Source organism: Sitophilus oryzae, unplaced genomic scaffold (genome assembly GCF_002938485.1).
Source record: "Sitophilus oryzae breed Bouriz unplaced genomic scaffold, Soryzae_2.0 scaffold_845_pilon_pilon, whole genome shotgun sequence".
Taxonomy (NCBI): Eukaryota; Metazoa; Arthropoda; class Insecta; order Coleoptera; family Curculionidae; genus Sitophilus; species Sitophilus oryzae.
In genome coordinates this window covers 1,371,198-1,389,988 of record NW_022147467.1, presented here as the reverse complement: position 1 = coordinate 1,389,988, position 18,791 = coordinate 1,371,198, and the positions used below count along the sequence as shown (strand labels likewise).

At 30.9% G+C, this 18,791-nt stretch overlaps 1 protein-coding gene across 9 annotated transcripts in view; it reads right to left on the bottom strand.

Annotated features, from left to right (window-relative positions):
- LOC115889739 (tyrosine-protein kinase Abl) overlaps nt 1–18,791 on the bottom strand; it is a 198,277-nt gene that overhangs the window by 36,651 nt on the left and 142,835 nt on the right. For all 9 annotated transcript variants that reach the window (XM_030909803.1, XM_030909806.1, XM_030909808.1 and 6 more), the window contains 7 exons: nt 9,584–9,847; nt 7,426–7,598; nt 7,133–7,363; nt 5,484–5,654; nt 5,256–5,405; nt 3,932–4,057; nt 3,738–3,867 (listed from right to left, as the gene is read on the bottom strand). In XM_030909803.1, coding sequence (XP_030765663.1) covers nt 3,738–3,867; nt 3,932–4,057; nt 5,256–5,405; nt 5,484–5,654; nt 7,133–7,363; nt 7,426–7,598; nt 9,584–9,847 — 1,245 coding nt within the window. The remainder of the gene's footprint in view (nt 1–3,737; nt 3,868–3,931; nt 4,058–5,255; nt 5,406–5,483; nt 5,655–7,132; nt 7,364–7,425; nt 7,599–9,583; nt 9,848–18,791) is intronic.

The window sequence follows — 18,791 nt, the reverse complement described above, 5'->3', positions numbered from 1 at the left end:
AAAATGACATTTGGATTTTCCGTCGGGCCGAATAGCCGCAGATTAGGGTAATACTAACTAGATTACCTAATTATTGACGACTACTGATATTGAAATTTTCTCCGACATACAGTAAATTTTTTTTTCTCGTAGTAATTCTGGTTTATAGTTCATTTCGTAAAACCAATATTACTACTGCCACAAAACCATCCCATTACACACTGAAAATATTAAAATATAATATAATATGAAACTGTTTTCTAGATAATCTACATCTATATTCTTATAGTACTTAGCCAAAAAATATGTTTATTTTGGCTTGTTCGTGTATATCAGTCACATTGACTAATCCATTTTTAGGAAAATCTGAAACTATTACCTCTACCTCTACCATTTATACAAATTAAACTAAAATTCACTTTTTGTTCTTAACTTGCTTAACAGACATGAAATTTTGATAATAATTATTTTTTTTTGTCATGGTAACTATGATGTTATAGCGTAAGTGTATTAAAGATATGGGTAAAAATAGAAAAAATTGGAATAAATCGCAAATTATTAAAAATAGGTATATGACATACTTAATAAAAGTTGAAGAGCTTTGCAAAATCTATCAGAAAAAATCAAAATATATAGGGTGTACCATTTAAAAAATTTTAGATTTTTTAATTTTAAGTAGTTGAAATTTATAAATATATTTTAAACACCCTGTAGCATTTAACTAAAATATCTTAACATATATCTTCTTTTTAATCTCTATAGAACTCTCATACCAAATTTTGGTATTCCAACTTCAGAAACAATGGTACTACTGACAATTTTTTGCCACACTGCAATTTAACATTTGTATAAACAAATTTAAATATTACAAAAACTATTAATTTTAGGTATATAACGTTATGTATAAAAAAGTTATAGAATTTTACGCAGAATCTAAAAATAAAATAAAAAATAGGGTGTTGCCTTTAAAAAAACATATGTTATATCCGCCACACTTTTTTGAAGCACCCTGTATACTCTATAATAATTTTAAAATGTGTATCTTAATCTTCCCTATAACTTTTGTATGTAACATTTTTTTGTAAACCTCGAAACAAATGAGATAATGGACTTTACTCTATCGTTGACTCACCCTGTACAATTATTAGGAAAGAAACTTCAAAACACCTTGAACATTTACCAGTTGTATCCTTTCAAAGGATACAAAGTGAAAACTTTCTAGAACTTGTTCCTGATGATCTGAGTACTGACCAAAGATATTTATGGGACATATTATGTCAAGGCATTATCTCGCAGTTGAACACAGATGTGTTAAAATTGTTACCCAAGCTTCTATGGCGGGCTGTGGGGAGGACAACAGGGATGGATTTATCAAATCAAGAATAGAGTCAAGGTAAGAAATGCCGTATTTTAATACTAGACGTGGGTATTCACTTGACAGTCACTTAATATTTTATTTAGTGGGTGGAAGAAGGTGATAGAAGATGGAGGTGGTGGTGGAACCCAAAAAGCAGAGACCTCCTCCTGTTGAATTCTGGGTTATCTTTTATGGTTAAAATAAATGATAAATAATATAAAAAGCTATATGCTAATTTCAGGCCTCTGGGTGAACCTTTAAATATCGCAAAAATATAAAAATAAAAAAAATCAACCCATTTCGCTCCACCCTAATAACCAGGTTTTTAGTTTCAATAGAAATCTCAGTATAAAAATAATGTTATATTAGTATGGGTATCAGTGCTGTTACGCAAAACCATAGCAAAAATGAATTGAAAAACAAACACCAGCAGGTAAGATTGACAGATGTATTTTAATTAAGTTGTCGTTGAATGTAACTTCCCACAAGATGCAAATTTAAATGTTGACATATTTAAAAAAATATCCCTGCATTCCAATAATCTTGATTTGATTTACTATATTACTTTTTTTTGTTTTGTTTATTTCAATAGACATAATTACTAATTTAAAAGGCTTATAAATTTATTTTTATGTCTCAAATTTTTTTCTCAAATTTGAAGTTTTAATTGAATGAGTTGATTCAAATATTAATATTATCTGGAGCTCAAAAAAGAATATTAAAATATGTGTTTTTTGGCCAAAACTGTGTTTTAAAAGGCTAAAAATTTCAATATCCCAAAACTGTGGCTTAGATTTTTACTCCTCTGTATACTATTTTATTTTGGATAACAGATAGTTTAAATCATAATTCATAATGTAACTATTATTTATTATTTTGCGTGGATGTTTTTTTGATATGATAATTTATCAGTTTTTATAAATACTGCCCATATACCGTGCTGGCAACTGTTACTTTTGGGTCGGCATTTACATGTATGGAAGTAAATCGCATAGGGATCTTATTAAGTCGGAGTGAGAGAAATGCGACAGACACACGCGACGCGCGACGGTGTGCTGTTGCGGCGTTGCCGATACGCCTTGTACGGCGTTGCCGATACGCTTTACCATCAAGTAAAGTAAAATCACGATCGTAAACCGCTTATTTTTAAAATACTTTTTTTTTAAGATATAACTAGATAAAATCATTAGGTTTGTAATGTTTCTGAGCATCTGAAATGGAATTATAAAGATATCGTTAAGGTGTCATTTTTTTTATAACGAGAAAACGTCAGTAATCGCGATAATTTAAAAACTCAACTTTTTAACACATAACAGGCCATAACTCAAGAACCACTTTAGATATTGAAACTTTTTTTTTATTTTCAAGATCGGATATTTTACAATATGTTTACATAATAAAAATTCGATAAAGTTGTTTTTTCCATTTAAAAATTGTAAACAATCCATCCATTTACTTTTAGAGCATAGAAATTTTCAGCAATCGTGTAATTTTTTTATAAAGATTTTCACATACTGTCTACAAAGAAAATACAGCAGAAATATTAACAAAGTTCTTGAAAAAACTACAATCTATTATTTCTAATAGATTTCGAGATATCGATTTTTGAATTCAGAGTTCTAATAGCGCGACCACTTTCGAACACCCACTCAATTCCACTTATTTTTACCAAAAATGCAAGTGTTTCTAGCTTGCACTTAAAAAAATTCAAGCTATAGGGTAAATTACAACGACTCGTTAATAAATAAACAAATCAAGTATCACGAGACGTAATTAAATCGTGAAGCTGAACGCATGACGTACACCTTTCCCTAGAACTTTAAGTACTGACAGAGGTATTGATTGGGTGGACCGGTCAACTGCGACAAATCTGCTATATCCCCTTCCACGTCTCTTAGCGATGTGCATAGTTTCTCGGTTTATTTCATACGTTTGGCAACGTGTTTACTGTCCTCTCTTTGTTCAGTACATTATAAACTCATTGTACTCTTCTTACATACGGAAATATCGACCCAAGACTAACCTTTGCCAGCCCTTAGTATAGAATTTATAATATTATATACATTCTCTCTTAAAACAGTGTTTTTATTCCTTAAACACTCATTCTTAAAAATCGATTTTTTTTAAATATGTTATCGCAACATTTATTAAATAGTAAGAAATTGAGACTAGAATTCTATACGTGTAAGTGTATATACATAAAAGTGGAATATTTTTATATATATCTAACCGTCGTATTTTTTGTTCATAGGTGCATTATTTTTTTTCAGAAGTGCTAAATTATAATGTGCAAAATTAAATATTTCTTATTGAATTTTCCATACCCAAATTTTGTTGGGAAACAGTAAATATAAAATCACATAACAAAAATAAATAACCAGACATGCAAATAGACACTTACCTAGTCCTTTTTGGTGGCGCAGGTGCAGTCTTTCCTTTTTTATTTGTCGTTCTCCTCATCTGTACCAAGCTATTTTTTGTACTACCTCCCGTAAAAGTGGTTAGTTTGGTCGCAATACTGTTCAAATTGTCTATAAAAAGATTCAATAATAATTAATGACAAATCCATTAATTTTAAGTAAATATCTTCGGTACCTTGATGTGACAATTCAACCAATCCATGAATATTGCCTGTGCTTCCGGAATGAGATTTTTTGTAAGACATATGCGGTGTTCCCATGGGAACAGGAATTTCGTTACCCTGTAGTTGTTTTTCTACCTCTAAAAAATACATTTTAAATTCAGGGTGTGGAAAAAAATCACAACAAATGCCATTTTAAGTATTAAAAAAAAATATATTATTATTAAAAAAGTATATTATTTAAGAAATTATTTTAGAAATTTTTATATTAGAAAAGTTATTCAGAATTTAATTTTAGGTTTATGTGTTATGTTATATTCATGGATGTTATGTTCATGGATCTATGTTATGTTATATTCATGGATCTATTTGCAAACAAATAACGGTATTTTGGTTTGGCCTATTAAACCAGCCTATTTAAAAATAAACACTTTCCTTTAATTATTATTGATTTTTAAAATATTGTTCGCAAACTAGGGATAGGGAAATGAGACAACGAACAGAGATGATAGGTGTTAGGTAATAGCTTTTAGACTACCTACCGTCCGAGACGTACTGATGTTATTTTGGTTTGTAAGTTTTGGTCATCGTGACAAAGAATGTTATTAAAATAACACATATTTCATTACTTTTCATTATATTATGCGTTCAGTGTTTAAAAGTACAGTGTTTTGGTATATTGTGGTAAATTAGCGTTTCATTTTGCAATAATGTAGATATAAAATATTTCTATATATATGGTGTTTAAATCTGAAGAATGAAATCTGAATTGAATGAAAACATCGATGACCAAATAACGAATTTTATTTGACACTTGTCAAAAGACAAAGTGAAAAAAACCTTGACAACATTGCGACATGCACGCCAAACCTTATTGATTTTCCTATAGAATTAAAATCTACTTTTAAAAAAACTTTTCTCTTTTCACTTTTTTCGACATTTCGTCACCTAACCCCACTTACTACATATTTAAAGGGAATTTTTAATAATTAGAATAAGTTAAATAAAATAAAGAAGAATTGCTGTAAAACGTTAAAAATTCCATGCTCAGAAGAAGGAGAGCATGTATTGGAAATGGAGGTCGTCATTTTGAACAATTATTATAATTATTATAATGGTATGCAGTCAAGAAGCGAAGGGTATACCGGGTAGTGCATCATCGTTGGAAATATAGGATATCCCATGCAAATTTTGAACTGTCCAGATATTGGATCCCCTTGTTCAAATTTCTAATGTATCTTTAAAAACCATTTACGATTTAGCTCTAAAATTAATAGGGGAGCCAATATTTCCACAGTTCTTAAAATGAAAGTTCGAAATTCTTTTAGTGTCTATTACCTTCTGTAATGCTTGATTCTTGAAACATATTTTCCAAAGCATGATGAATTTCCTTAAACGTTGGTCTATCATTTGCATGCCACTGCCAACACTGTCTCATTAGCTCATATATTTTTGGAGGACAACCTGGAGGTATCTCCATCCTATAACCTGTAATAAAAAAAAATAATATAATAATCATATATATATAAATAGTTTTATATCATTTTCTTTCGAAAAAATACTAACCTTTTTCTAACATATGATAAACGTCTGTAAGATCTACGCCTGGATAGGGAGACATACCGTACGTAGCAATTTCCCATAAAAGTATCCCAAAGGCCCATACGTCTGATTTCGTTGAGAATTTATTATAAGCTAGTCCCTCGGGCGCAGTCCATTTTATCGGAAACTTTGCACCTGTAACATAAACAAGAATAAAATAACGTTTCAAATAAATAGCTATATATTTTTTCTTAGCATAGATAGATAGGTATATAATCATCTATATAAAAAAGTTATCAGTATATAACAACTGTACAAGGTGGCGCCACTCTTACAACGCGGAGGCTCCAAGGAGAACGGTAGATTTAGTTTTTTAGGAATTAACAGAACCATATCAATTTTCTCTGCTGTAGGATGTTTCCATTTTCGGCAAATTACTGGGATTTTTTTTCTTTTTAACTGATAGAAAATGATAACTATTTGTTAAAGTTGCACTAATTTGACAGCCATGTTGAAGTAACGTCAGGCATGTCACAGCCGCCTGGATTTTATCTACGGAGGCTAAAAGGAGGAGCTGAATCACATACAAAAATTTTGGACCCAGATTTGATGAAGTAAATGAAGTTCAAAAATCACCATTAGAGGCGCACGTGTCGGCGTACGGGTCTCAAATACACAGTTTCTTGTGGCAGAAATAACTATTTTGTTATAAATTATAGAGTCAAGTTAATATTAGAGTATATTTTTACCAGACTTAGGTTTAAGAAACCTGTTTTTTTAGCAATGTGCGTGGCTAAAATTGTGAATACAAAACAAAATCGGATGGCGGTTTTAGATAATCTTTTTCTAAGTTGTTATAAAAAAATTGTTTTATTATTTGGTTCTATATTCTATATAGTGCATACATGGCCGAAGAAAAATATAAGCTTCTAAAATAAACCTTTCTTAAAACTGTTGTACAAAAAATATAGAAATTGCAGCAACAAACGTATCACCAGTTTAACCTTTGATTTGATCTAAACAGAAATTGTTTTTTGATGAGAAATATAAATTAAATAGTTTATGGTGTGATTGTGTGATTTTCCTGATGCAGTTTAAAGTTTCCTGGATTTTCATAAAAACATTTGAAATTGACGTGTTTACGTGCAGTTCATTGTGATACCAAATTAATAAATATTAAAATATTTTGAACTAGTAGTGGTTTTATGGCAAATGGATGATGAACACATTAATTAATTAATCAGGAATAACTTAATCATCAATGTAGTATGTAGTCATTCAGTTATTGAAGATTCGCAATGGCGCATCCCATCAGTTCTCTAGTCGGTATTCCGCCTTAATTCAGTTCAAACGAAACGTCCGTTGTTTTTCGTCTACACAGAAGGAACTGCTTCACAACGCGCACGAGCTTCAGTTTTTCTTTGATCTACTAACAATTGGTGAAAGGAATTTAATGTAGACGTGAAAACGTGCACAAACACGCACAAATAATCTACTCTGCGCGTGTTTGTGCGCTTTTCCATGTCTACATTGAATTCAACTGCAACGTTGCAAAACGTTTTGCGCGGCTCGGCGCGGAGCGACGCGGCCTATCTGGACGCACCTTAATAGACATTTTGGAAGCACTGTTATATTGCAAATCTTATAATAGCATCTACGATCTAAGATGTTACCTGCATGTGCAGTATAAGTGTCGTCCCGCATCAGCCTAGCCAAACCGAAGTCCGCCACTTTTACCAAGTGATTTTCTCCGACTAAACAATTCCTTGCCGCCAAATCTCGATGAATAAAGTTCCTGCTCTCCAGGTAGCTCATTCCGGATGCTATTTGCGTCGCTATGTACATTAGAACTACTGCGTCTATCTGTTCCTTGTTGCCGTTCCTCAGATAGTCGAGTAAATTACCTAAAAACAGGGGGTGCAATAGAATTAAAATTGATTTTATTTGATAAAGCTCTCAATATTACCTTTGCTCATAAACTCAGTTATAATATAAAATGGAGGTTCTCTAGTACACACTCCCATCAACTGAACCAAATTCGGATGTTTCATTTCTTTCATGATAGCGGCCTCTTCCAGAAAGTCCTTTAAAGCCATCGTGTCTTCCTTTAGCGTTTTCACAGCAACAGTCATGTTATACCTAGATAAAACACATACTCGTAAAAATCATATGAAGTCATAGCTAAATTTCTATAGTATAGACGAGTCACGGAATGAAGTTGTATTTTTTTTAAATAGAACACCCTGTATATCTTTATATTACTACGATTCAAGAAAAGGTAAGTTTGATTAAGGTTTATCACACTTAAATTTTTTGAAATATTTTTTCCGTTTTTGAAATATTTTCAATTTTGTGAATATCAAAGTTCTTAACTAAAATACTTTTACTAAATACTTACTGAAGTTTATTTATTGATCAGTTATTGTGTTGCAATAATAAAAATAATACTACCTCATACAGAGTGTCTAAAAATTTATTTTAAATAATTTATAGCTTTAAACGACAATAACTTGTTTAATTTAAATGGAACACCCTATATATTTTAGGAGAATCAGATGCACAATTTAATTGTCTATCAAATTGTATTACACCATTTTTTAACTATCCTTTCAAGTTTTCGTATAAAATGCATTTTCTAATAATTTAGACCTCATTTATCAATTTTTATACCCATGGAAATTTGACATTTTAGATTATTTTTAAAGCAACAAATGTACGAAATGTACAGCTGTTAAAAACGATAGTATTACTAGCCCATTTGTATACAAAAAGAAAACTATTTAAATCTTTATAAAAGAGTATACCATTAACTAAATATACCACCATTATTTCCGCCAAAATTACTTAATTGTGTTAGTTAATAAATTATTGTAAATAAATGTGGATTTGAATCAGAAATCAATATAATAATAAGTTATGAAAATGAACGTCTGTTGTTATAAATAATAAGCATTCGTCAAAAAATGAAATAAAATTTTTAAGGTGTTACTTTTTACCCCGCTGTCTAATACACACAACAATCAGTTTTTTAGTATTTGGAGCAATTAATATTAATCAACGCAAACAGTCAATTAATATAGTTTGAATACTGTAATCATATTAATTGATCCTTAACAAATAATTAAACAGTGTTTTTTTGATTTTTTTTAATGAAATAAGCGAACTGTATCGACAATATTAGTATCTGTACTCTTTGAAAATTCGTTACATCTTTAAAAATACTCTAAAACGTCAATATTCCATGGGTATATTGATAAATGAATTCTAAATTTTAAGAAAATGCATTTTCTATGAAAACTTGAAGAGATAGGTAGGAAATGGTATATTACTATTTCTTGGACAAAAAAATTGTGCATCTGACTCTCATAAAATATACAGGGTGTTCCATTTAAATTAAACAAGTTATTTGCCTTGTACAGCCTCTCAAATAGTGTCGTTCGGAATCGGCAATGAACTGTAGGTCCCGTGTACTTGTGAAACACTGATGACACGCATCACAAGTACATGCGAGAGGTAGCCGACGCTCTATATAGAGTATGGCACTGTCTGAAGATTGCCGTTTAAAGATAGTAATTATTTAAAATAATTTTTTAGACACTCAGACTGTATAAGGTAGTATAATTTTTATTATTGCAACACAAAATTTAGTAAATAGAAATACTTCAGTACAATATTTGGTTTTAAAAACTTAAATACGCCTAGAGAAACAAAGCATTAAAGTTATTACTGTATTTTGACAAAAACCTAAATATTTCAAAAACGGTAAGATTAAAATGCGGCAAACCTTAATCGAAATTACGTTTTTATAATAGTAGAAACTAAAAATGTAATAATATACAGGGTATTCCATTTAAAAAAACACAACTTTGATATTTTTTATTTATTTGAGACACTCAATATCTTGTAAAAAAAATAAATTGTAGTTCCAATGGTCCTTCAACGAACCAAAATCTTACAATTTGCTATCATTTAGCTACAATACTCCGTGTCGTATGTCGTATGTGGTGAACACACAACCCTGTCTAAAAAAATCCATTTAGGCGAGAATTAGATGATTTTGATATTGGCACGCCATATTTTACTCTATATTAATATAGTACAATGATCTATCTAACTTATCATACCGTATCCATACTGCTTCGTATACATCGCCATATTGTCCTCCTCCCAGTTTGTGCCTCATAACGATGTCCGTCCTGTTGATTTCCCATTCGTCGGGCTCGGGACTGAGCGGAAAGACAGTGGGCTTGTTGTGTTTGGGCGCGGGATAGAGTAATTGAGTTATCAGACCATCGGAAAGCATCGAGTGATGGTGGACTAGTTCGGCCAGCGTGTTGAACTTGCTTTCGGCGGTGACGTAGACCTTCCCTTCGGGATCTTCGTTTATTCTAATTGGACAGAAAAAGAGCAGAGGTTAGATCTGTATAAAAATAACACAAAAAATACGAATATAATAGAAATAATAAATCACGCAATCAAAATAGTACGTTGTGTAAAAAGTATGTACTTTTATACACAAAAAATGTGCTGTTTACAACTCTAGGATATTTAAGCGGCAAGTTGAATATTTTACCTTTTCTACGCCAGTAAATAAGTGAATATCGATTGTCGGTAAAAGCTGTGTATATTTTGCAAAAAAAAATTCTAATATTGTTTTGCATTATTTAGTATAAAGGGTGAGTTTTCTACTAGGTTCTCTATGGGTATCTCGGAAACTACTGGAGATAGAGAGTCGGTTAAATGGAGAAAGAATTTCAGTTTTGTAGGGCCATAAAAATAATATGCGCCTTTCGGATTTTTGAAAAAGTTTATGGCTTACTAGATATTTCGAAAAAAAAAATTCGGCTATTTTAAAAATGCTCCCTAATTCCATTATAATCTATTTTAGACAAAAAGTTTTTAGATAAAAGTTGTAGATAATCACATCCGTAGTGAGATTGTGTTTTCCGTTTTTTTTTCTAAAGCCTGTCAGTAAATAATTTTTGACATATGACACAAACATGTTTTTTTTTAATGAAAACCATGGTTGGCCATGACTTCATATAAAGCGCAATTTTTTAAACTTTTCGCCGATATAAGCTAAAATATGTTTTCTTTTTCGAAAAATTACTAAGTCTTTACCAAACAGCAACCTGAAGCAATGCTATTCAATATACCGGGTGCGTCTCGAAAAAGTGGCCCACCCCTTTAACTTTTTTATTTTTTTTCAGACAAAAAACACGAGACTTGGTAGTTTGTTAGTATACGACATAAATTAGGATTAATTGACGTTTTCAACTGTTTTTGGTCACTTCTTGTTTCACCGGAAATGACTATAACTTTTATTATTAACTCGATATATTTCTACCTTATTCGATAGAAAATGACACTCTGAGTAGAATGACATATCATATGCCAACTTTTGACATTTTCGCTTTAAAGAAAACAGTATTTTAAATTTCAATCTAGAGTGCTATATGGCCATGTTAAAAACACTAATTTCTAATCAAGGAGCCTTGGAAAAATATATTTGATTGTTTAATGTTTTTCGTCTGTTGTCCTGGTTGGTTAAAAGATGCCCAAATCGTATTTTTAATCATATCTCAATTTTTTCAAACGGTGGCTCATTAACATATTTGGAAAAAGCATTTTTTTACGAATAATTTGGTACCACACCACACTGTCGTAATGAACGGCATTTTACAGTTTCAAATAAACCATATGCGAAAATGTCAAAAGTTGGTCATTCTGTTCAGAGTGTCGTATTCTATCCAGGGTGACAGTTAAAAATTCCGTTATTTCCGGTGAAACAGGAAGTGACCAAAAACAGTTGAATACGTCAATTAATCCTAATTTATGTCATATAACATACTAAATCTCGTTTTTTTGTATACGGAAAAATAAAAATTTTCGTCACGTAAATACAATATGATGAAAAAAAAACGGCATCCAGTTGGTTTGGAAATGACAATCGTTGACATCCCCCATATAATTTTACATATAAAATGACAGCGATCTTCATTTCATAGCCATCGCTGACGCCGTTTTTTTTTATCATACGGTACCTTCTTTACAGTTTCATTTACTTTAAATTACTTAAAACAATATTTATTTAAAGATCTCCTATGTAGAAAGTGCCTCAAGTAAAATCTATGAAAAAAGTGCAAGACTTACAAGAGTCTTGCAGCAAATCCAAGACTGGACCCTGCAAGACCAAAACCAAGAAAGTCAGGATCTTGAAATTGCTCATAACTAAATAGCAAGGCAGAGGTTTTCAGACAGTGACCCTCCCAAATTTTCACACCCTCTTAAAAAATGATTGTTTCTGTTATCAAGCACATTGATAATGCATTTTAAAGGAGAACATTGACCTTTAATAGCTAAATTAAGCGAAAAAATATTTTCATCAGACAAAAATTAAATATATTTAACTGATAAGAAAGCAGTATTATTATACACAATAAGAATAATATAAGATAAATAATTTGTGAATATAGAGTGGATCAAAACAGTGTGAGGTATAAATTTCGCTGTAATGGTTAAAAAAATAAATATTTGTGCAGCAAAATCATTTATTTGTTAAGTACAATCTAATTATAAGAATTTGTATTTAGCATTAGAAAATAAATTTTTTGCTTGTCATTATTGCGTAGCTCTCTTCTGTATGCGCCATTTTGGACCTTCAAATTAACTTGTTTTTATATTTTTCAATATAATTATAACCACAAAAGAACTATGGGCTGCGGTTTATAAAACCCATGTCTAACTATTCATCGACAAACAGTATCTTTGATCAACAAAAAATCTCCCTGTATACTCGATACTAGATTTGATACAATAATTTATTCTGATATCGCATATTTCATTGTAATATTTAAAATGTATAACTAAATTGAGGAATATATAAGAAAAACAAAAAAAAATATTTCATGAAAACAAATCTTTTAATCTCAGATTTATATACAGGGTGTCCCAGAAATGAGTGCAAATATTTTAACTGGTAGTATAGTTCAACCCCAGAAGCACGCCTATGAGTTTTTTTTGAGAAAAAAAAATGTTGAAAATTTTATGTTTTTCTTGACATTTTCCGGAAAATTTTGAAAAACTTTTGAGTGCCACTGTTCACCCTCCGAAAATTCGTTTACCGTGCATAGAGAGAATCTCGGAGAGAATGCAAAGTTGCCACTTCCTACCATACCCACATTCGAAATGTTTATAAATTCACAGTAATAATTTTAATGGGCTACAACATAGTGGTAATCATAATCATAATTTTTGTCTTAAGCATAAGCACAGTCACAATCACAATTTTAATATGCGTTTATACAACATAGTCGCATAACTTGGAATGTAAATACAGCTGATAAAGTAACCTAATTTTCTTATTTTTCTATTTCATAATCATTTTAGAAGTGAATTTTTGTTTAAATTTAATTACTCAGGTTTTTTAAACACGAAAAATATCATAATTATTAAACATAAAAATAAAAAAAAATAAATAATGCCCCCTAACCATAGACTTAAAATAAAATATAGACTGAGCATCTCATTCATAAATAGCTGGAACATGCGGTCAGACACTGTCTTGTTATTGTTGTGTTATTGTTTTAGGTTATAACGAGTGCGACACGAGCGATAGATAGGTTGTCTCTGTCGTAACGGTCGTTCCCTGACGACTCAGCCGAGAAACACAACACTGTCTTTCGTTTCTCAAGTACACCTGAACTCTCCGTATCATAGCCGGGTAATTTTTTTATTTTAATGAAGCTATAATTAAATTAAAAATATATCGTATTGAAAGTTTTTTATATTTTATTAAGATTTAGGACAGGTTTTTAAATAAAAGTTTAGAAAAACGTCTTAGAGTCCAAAAAGGATAAAAATAATAAAATACACGTTATAGAAGAAATTTTATAATCGAAATTACGTAATTTTTGAAATTAATAATAAATTATTAATTTTAGTCAAACATTTACAACCCCTAATATTAATCAAAACAGGATCTATTCCACAGATATAATAGAATCGGCGACAGGAGAGAAAAAAAATATGATTGTTGTAATTTTTTTTTCTGGTTAAGTGATGTCTTATTATGTAAATTAGAGAAAACATAAATCTGTTCCATTAAAGCAAGGAAGGTGATAGGAAGTGGATAAAATAAAAACTACATTTATTTAACTCGGTACTGTCTTTATTATACCGGGTGCGTCTCAAAAGTGGCTCATCCCCATAATTTTTTATATTTTCAAATAAAAAAACAAGATTTAGTATGTTAGTATATGAAATAAATTAGGATTGATTGACGCATTCAATTGTTTTTGGTCACTTCCTGTTTCACCGGAAATGACTATAACTTTTAATTTTTAAACGGCACCCTCGGTATATTTCTACTTTATTCGATAGAAAATGACACTCTGAATAGAATGACATATCATATGTCAACTTTTGACATTTTCGCATATGGTTTAATTGTAATTGTAACACGCGGTTCATAACGACAATTTGACTCGAAATACCAAGTGTGTGGTATCAATATATTCATAAAAAAATGCTTTTTCCAAATATGCTAATGGTCACCCTTGTTCCAGTTGAAAAAATTGACATATGTATGATTAAAAATACGATTTGTACATCTTTTAACCGGCCTAGACAAGACACGAAACCTATTAGACGATCAAAACTATTTTTCCAAGGCTCCTTGATTAAAACTTAGTGGATTGAAAAAAACTGGATTGAAATTTAAAATAGGATATGTTTTTAAGCGACAATGCCAAAAGTTGACATATGATATGTCATTCTATTCAGAGTGTCATTTTTTATCGAATAAAGTAGCAATATACCGAGGGTGCCTTTAAAAATCAAAAGATGTAATCATTTCGGTGAAACAGGAAGAGACCAAAAAACAATTGAATACGTCAATAAATCCTAATTTATGTCATATACCTACTAACATACAAATCTGTTTTTTTTATCTGAAAAATAAAAAAGTTATAGGGTTGAGCCACTTTTGAGACGACCCGGTATATTAAAAAAATTTTGTTTCATAATGTAATATCATTTTAAAATTCTTGTACGTTATTTTAGATTCTGAAGATAATTTTAGAATAAACCGGAATATATTTTTAATAAAAACATTATTAATTATTAACAGGGTTATAATTATGATTTTGTTACAATGTAAGTAAGTAAATAATGTAATGTAAAAGAAAAAATTCAGATTTTACATTTTACTAAAATATTATCTAAATAAGCGCCTTTCTACAACAACGCCACTGACTGCCAATGGGTAAATTGAGAGTTGCCTACCGGTCAAAAGTCGTTTCAAGACTTAAATGGATTATTTAAGTCAAATTTCTTGCAAATTTGGCACTGGCGAACCATATTTTATAGTTTTTGAACAGAAAAAGTCAATAAAATAAACACTTGAGGACTACAAGCTAAGAAAATGCGTTAATACAGCCGGTGAGATAGCGGCAACAAAGCTTTACCGCACACGTGCGACACGTACTACAAGGTAATAAATGAATGAATAGGCTCCCTCGCCTCTAATCGGTGTTGTCATATTGTAAAGAACTTATCCTTATTAAACAGTATCCGACTTATAATTTAGTAGTATAAGGACTATTTAACACATCTATGGAATATTAAAACCTACTTTATTAAACTGTAGTATTAATATCTCAATATATGTGTATAACAAGAAAAAAAATATTGATAATATTAAAGACGTGACAACATAGGCTGGATGAGGAAGGCTCGGTCGACTGTACCCAGAAGTAAACATGTGTACAAAAAAGGTTGTTTGTCCGCGTTGAGATGTAAATAGTGTAGTCTATATTTTATTTTAAGTCTATGCCCCTAACCGATTTTTGTCGTAATCACAATCAAAAAAGTTAAAATTTACAAACTTCAAGGTTATTAAATTATGCTTATGATTACGACTGCAATGTATAAACGGTCGTATTTACGAAAAATACGAAAACTAAATTTCTTCATATTAGTGGACATTACTAATACTAATTTTAGGAAAATGCGCAATGTTTTAAGTACTTTTTACAGTTGAGTAGGCTGAAAAAGTAGGCGTTAGTGCATATTTTTGTGTCGGTAATCGCTATCGGTAAATCGCGATGGCCTATACAAATCCGAAGAAGGTGGATATGCTTCTAAACTCTACCTAAAGTGTGAATTTTGCATACTTCCTCCTGGCAGGTGAAGGAGCTGCGAAAGCTAAGCGGCTTTATTCCGAAGAGTATTCGAATAGATCACGAATGCTCGAACCTTTGTGAGTATATTGAAAGTAAAAGAATTTCGGACTTCCATTGTCTTTATTTATTTTGATTAACCCAACATTTCGGTCAGAAGGATCGCTTACCGTTATCAAGTGTAAACTCTCTGAGCTGTGAGTATGGTTCAGTATTTGAGGGATTTTGGAAGTTTGGATCCTCAGGTGGCATCAAAGTTCTAGTGTTGTTAAGAATTGTAGTGAAATTAAGTGTAGTGTTAAGGGCAGTTTTAGGACTGGTAAAATGAAAAAAAAGAAAGCTTTGCAATTATATCGATCTTCTATTGGGATATTTTTTAATGTTTGGTAAGTTTTTTTTCTTTTAATTTAATTGGGGAAATGTGGGAAGAATGGCTACTGGCGATCGTCCACTTAGTGTTATGGAATTTTGCAAGTAGTTTTTAAGACTTTCTAGTCGCGGCAACAGCAGGCGACGAATAAGGCGATATCCGGGAAATTGCTGATTTCCCCCGGCGGCTCTCAAAATGTGCCAATTTATTTTTAAAACTTTCAAATTGAAATAACTCGGTTATTTTCGATTTATTTTAAAAATGGTAAAGAGAAAATATGTTTTTTTGACCAGATCTACCACCCCTTAAAATATTTGCACTCATTTCTGGGACACCCTGTATATTATTTAATTTATAAAAATTTAATTAAAAATGGAATTATTTTATAGTATTTAATCTCTCTTCATAAGAAATACCGGACCGTATCTACGACAGAAAATAGTTCACTAGCTAAAAGTTACACTGAAAAAGTCAATACAATCAAAATCTAAATACAAAATGATATAAAAAACCGCGTCAAATTACCTTTGCCAATCGATGTGTGTGTGTGTGTAAAATTATACGATGTATCATGTAATAGATAAATATTTCTAAGCAACGTGACATGCTTTTTTAAATGATAGAAATTTTAATGATAGATATACGGGGTGGTGCATGGGCGTTGAAAAGAGGAAATCCCTTGCAAATTTAGAACTGTCCAAATAATGGTTCCCCTGTTGATTTTACAGCCAAGTGGTAAATAGTTTTTTTTAAGTTTTTTAAAGGTTTGGGTTTAAAAAGAAAATTCTAGGATGCAGGGGCGGCTTGTCCTATGAGGCAGATGAGGCAGTGCCTCACAAATACATTTGAAGAATTACACGTATTAATCGATACATCTTTAATCACAATTTTATATTTTTTTCCCTATTTGCATCAATAATAATTGTATTTTTTATCCGTCATTCTAAAAATTAATAAAACAATAAATTACGTCGATGGTATTCCTTTAAACGCGCTTCCTTTCCCATATGCGACAAACTCGACGATATATATATATATATATATATATATATATATATATATATATATATATATATATATATATATATATATATATATATATATCCATCTCATTTGTTCTTTAAGAAGTATATGTGCAGAGGTTTGCCTCTCGCCTTTCCTTGTCTAACGTATTGTGGTATATCGCATTGAAGGAGCGACAGCGTTCACTGGAATCTTAAATCTATAGAATGAAAAGAAAAAGCATAGGCAAAACCTTTAGTTGAAGAGAGATAAAATGTATGGAGTAGTAGCGCGTAAAAAGACCGTATTGAGGCGAGCCTCAAATGTAAATTTAAACCTTAAAAGCCGTTCGTTAAAAATATGTATCACTTCCCGATTAGTTCCCGATCAGCCCGAGAGATTTTAGGCGACAGGCTGAAAATGCAGAATTGCATTATTTGTGAATTTGTATTAGTTTGAATCACAATTTGAATTAACTGCCGGTTATTGCACTGTTTTGTCTCTAATTGATTAATATATACGTTTTTTAATGTGAATTGCATGTTTAATTACTCGTCTTACTGATTACAACGTATTAAGTAAATACCTAAAAAGTGGGCAGTGACTTGTTGATTGATATGATGATTTAGAGGGATCATGCATCATCAGAGGACTTTCCCAGGTAAAGTTTTTTTGAATTCGAATCATTTCTAGATAAATTGTGTACTCGTATAGTCAAAAAGTAAAGCAACCTGTTACAGAGATTTCATTTTGTTTTATTTTTATAGGACGGGTAGAAAAACAAAATTTTACCATACAGAGTAAAATATAAGACAAAATATCCTGAGGTCGCTTTGATAAAAATTTACTGTTCCAATAGCCCTATGTAATAGGTACCGTATGATCGAAAAAAAAAACGGCGTCCAGTTGGCTTGAAAATGACGATCGATGATATTTCCCATATAATTTTACATATAAAATGACAGCGATCTTCATTTCATAGCCATCGCTGACGCCGTTTTTATTCGATCATACGGTAGAATACTGCGAATTATATTACATAAGGCTTAAGGCAACTGCTAAAAATTTAGAAATATTTTAAATACAAAAATGTGCGCTTTTTAAGTCTGTAGGTATCTAAAATACTAAAAATAATATACAGTGTGTATTGCATTTAAAAAAATTGAGATATAGCATTATAATATTGCAATGTTGGCCGTGCCATAAAAAAATCCCTGTATAAAATAATGTAAATTTTTCTCGGATTTCTTCTTTTGTCCTACATACCTCGCTATAATAAGTTAAATTCACTCCAGGTTTTACCACTTTTTAAAAAATGAAATTTTTCAAATATGAATTATCATGGAAATCCCGCATATATAGTGCTTCAAATAAATCAATAGTGTGATGTATGCTGAATTTTATGCTGAACCCAATTCTGTACAGAAAAAATGGTAATGCGATTGCAATTTTAAAGAAAATATTTTTTTAGGATATGCACTTTTTTATATAGAACTTTTTTTTCATATATTTGTCAACTACGAAGATATTGGACTTCCTCGTACTAATGGTCACCCTATATACATACTAATAAAAATTCTCTTCTAATGTGCCTCACCATCTTCCAGTGCTACGAGCCGCCCCTGCTAGGATGACAACTTAAGGAATGTTGGCATTTGAGTGATTTTACATTGTTACTTGTTCAGTTTTAATTTAAAAATAAATGCAGTTTTTTTAAATACATAACTTAAAATCAGCATGTCCAAAAGTATTCAAATTTGGCATGTGTATTCAGCATAT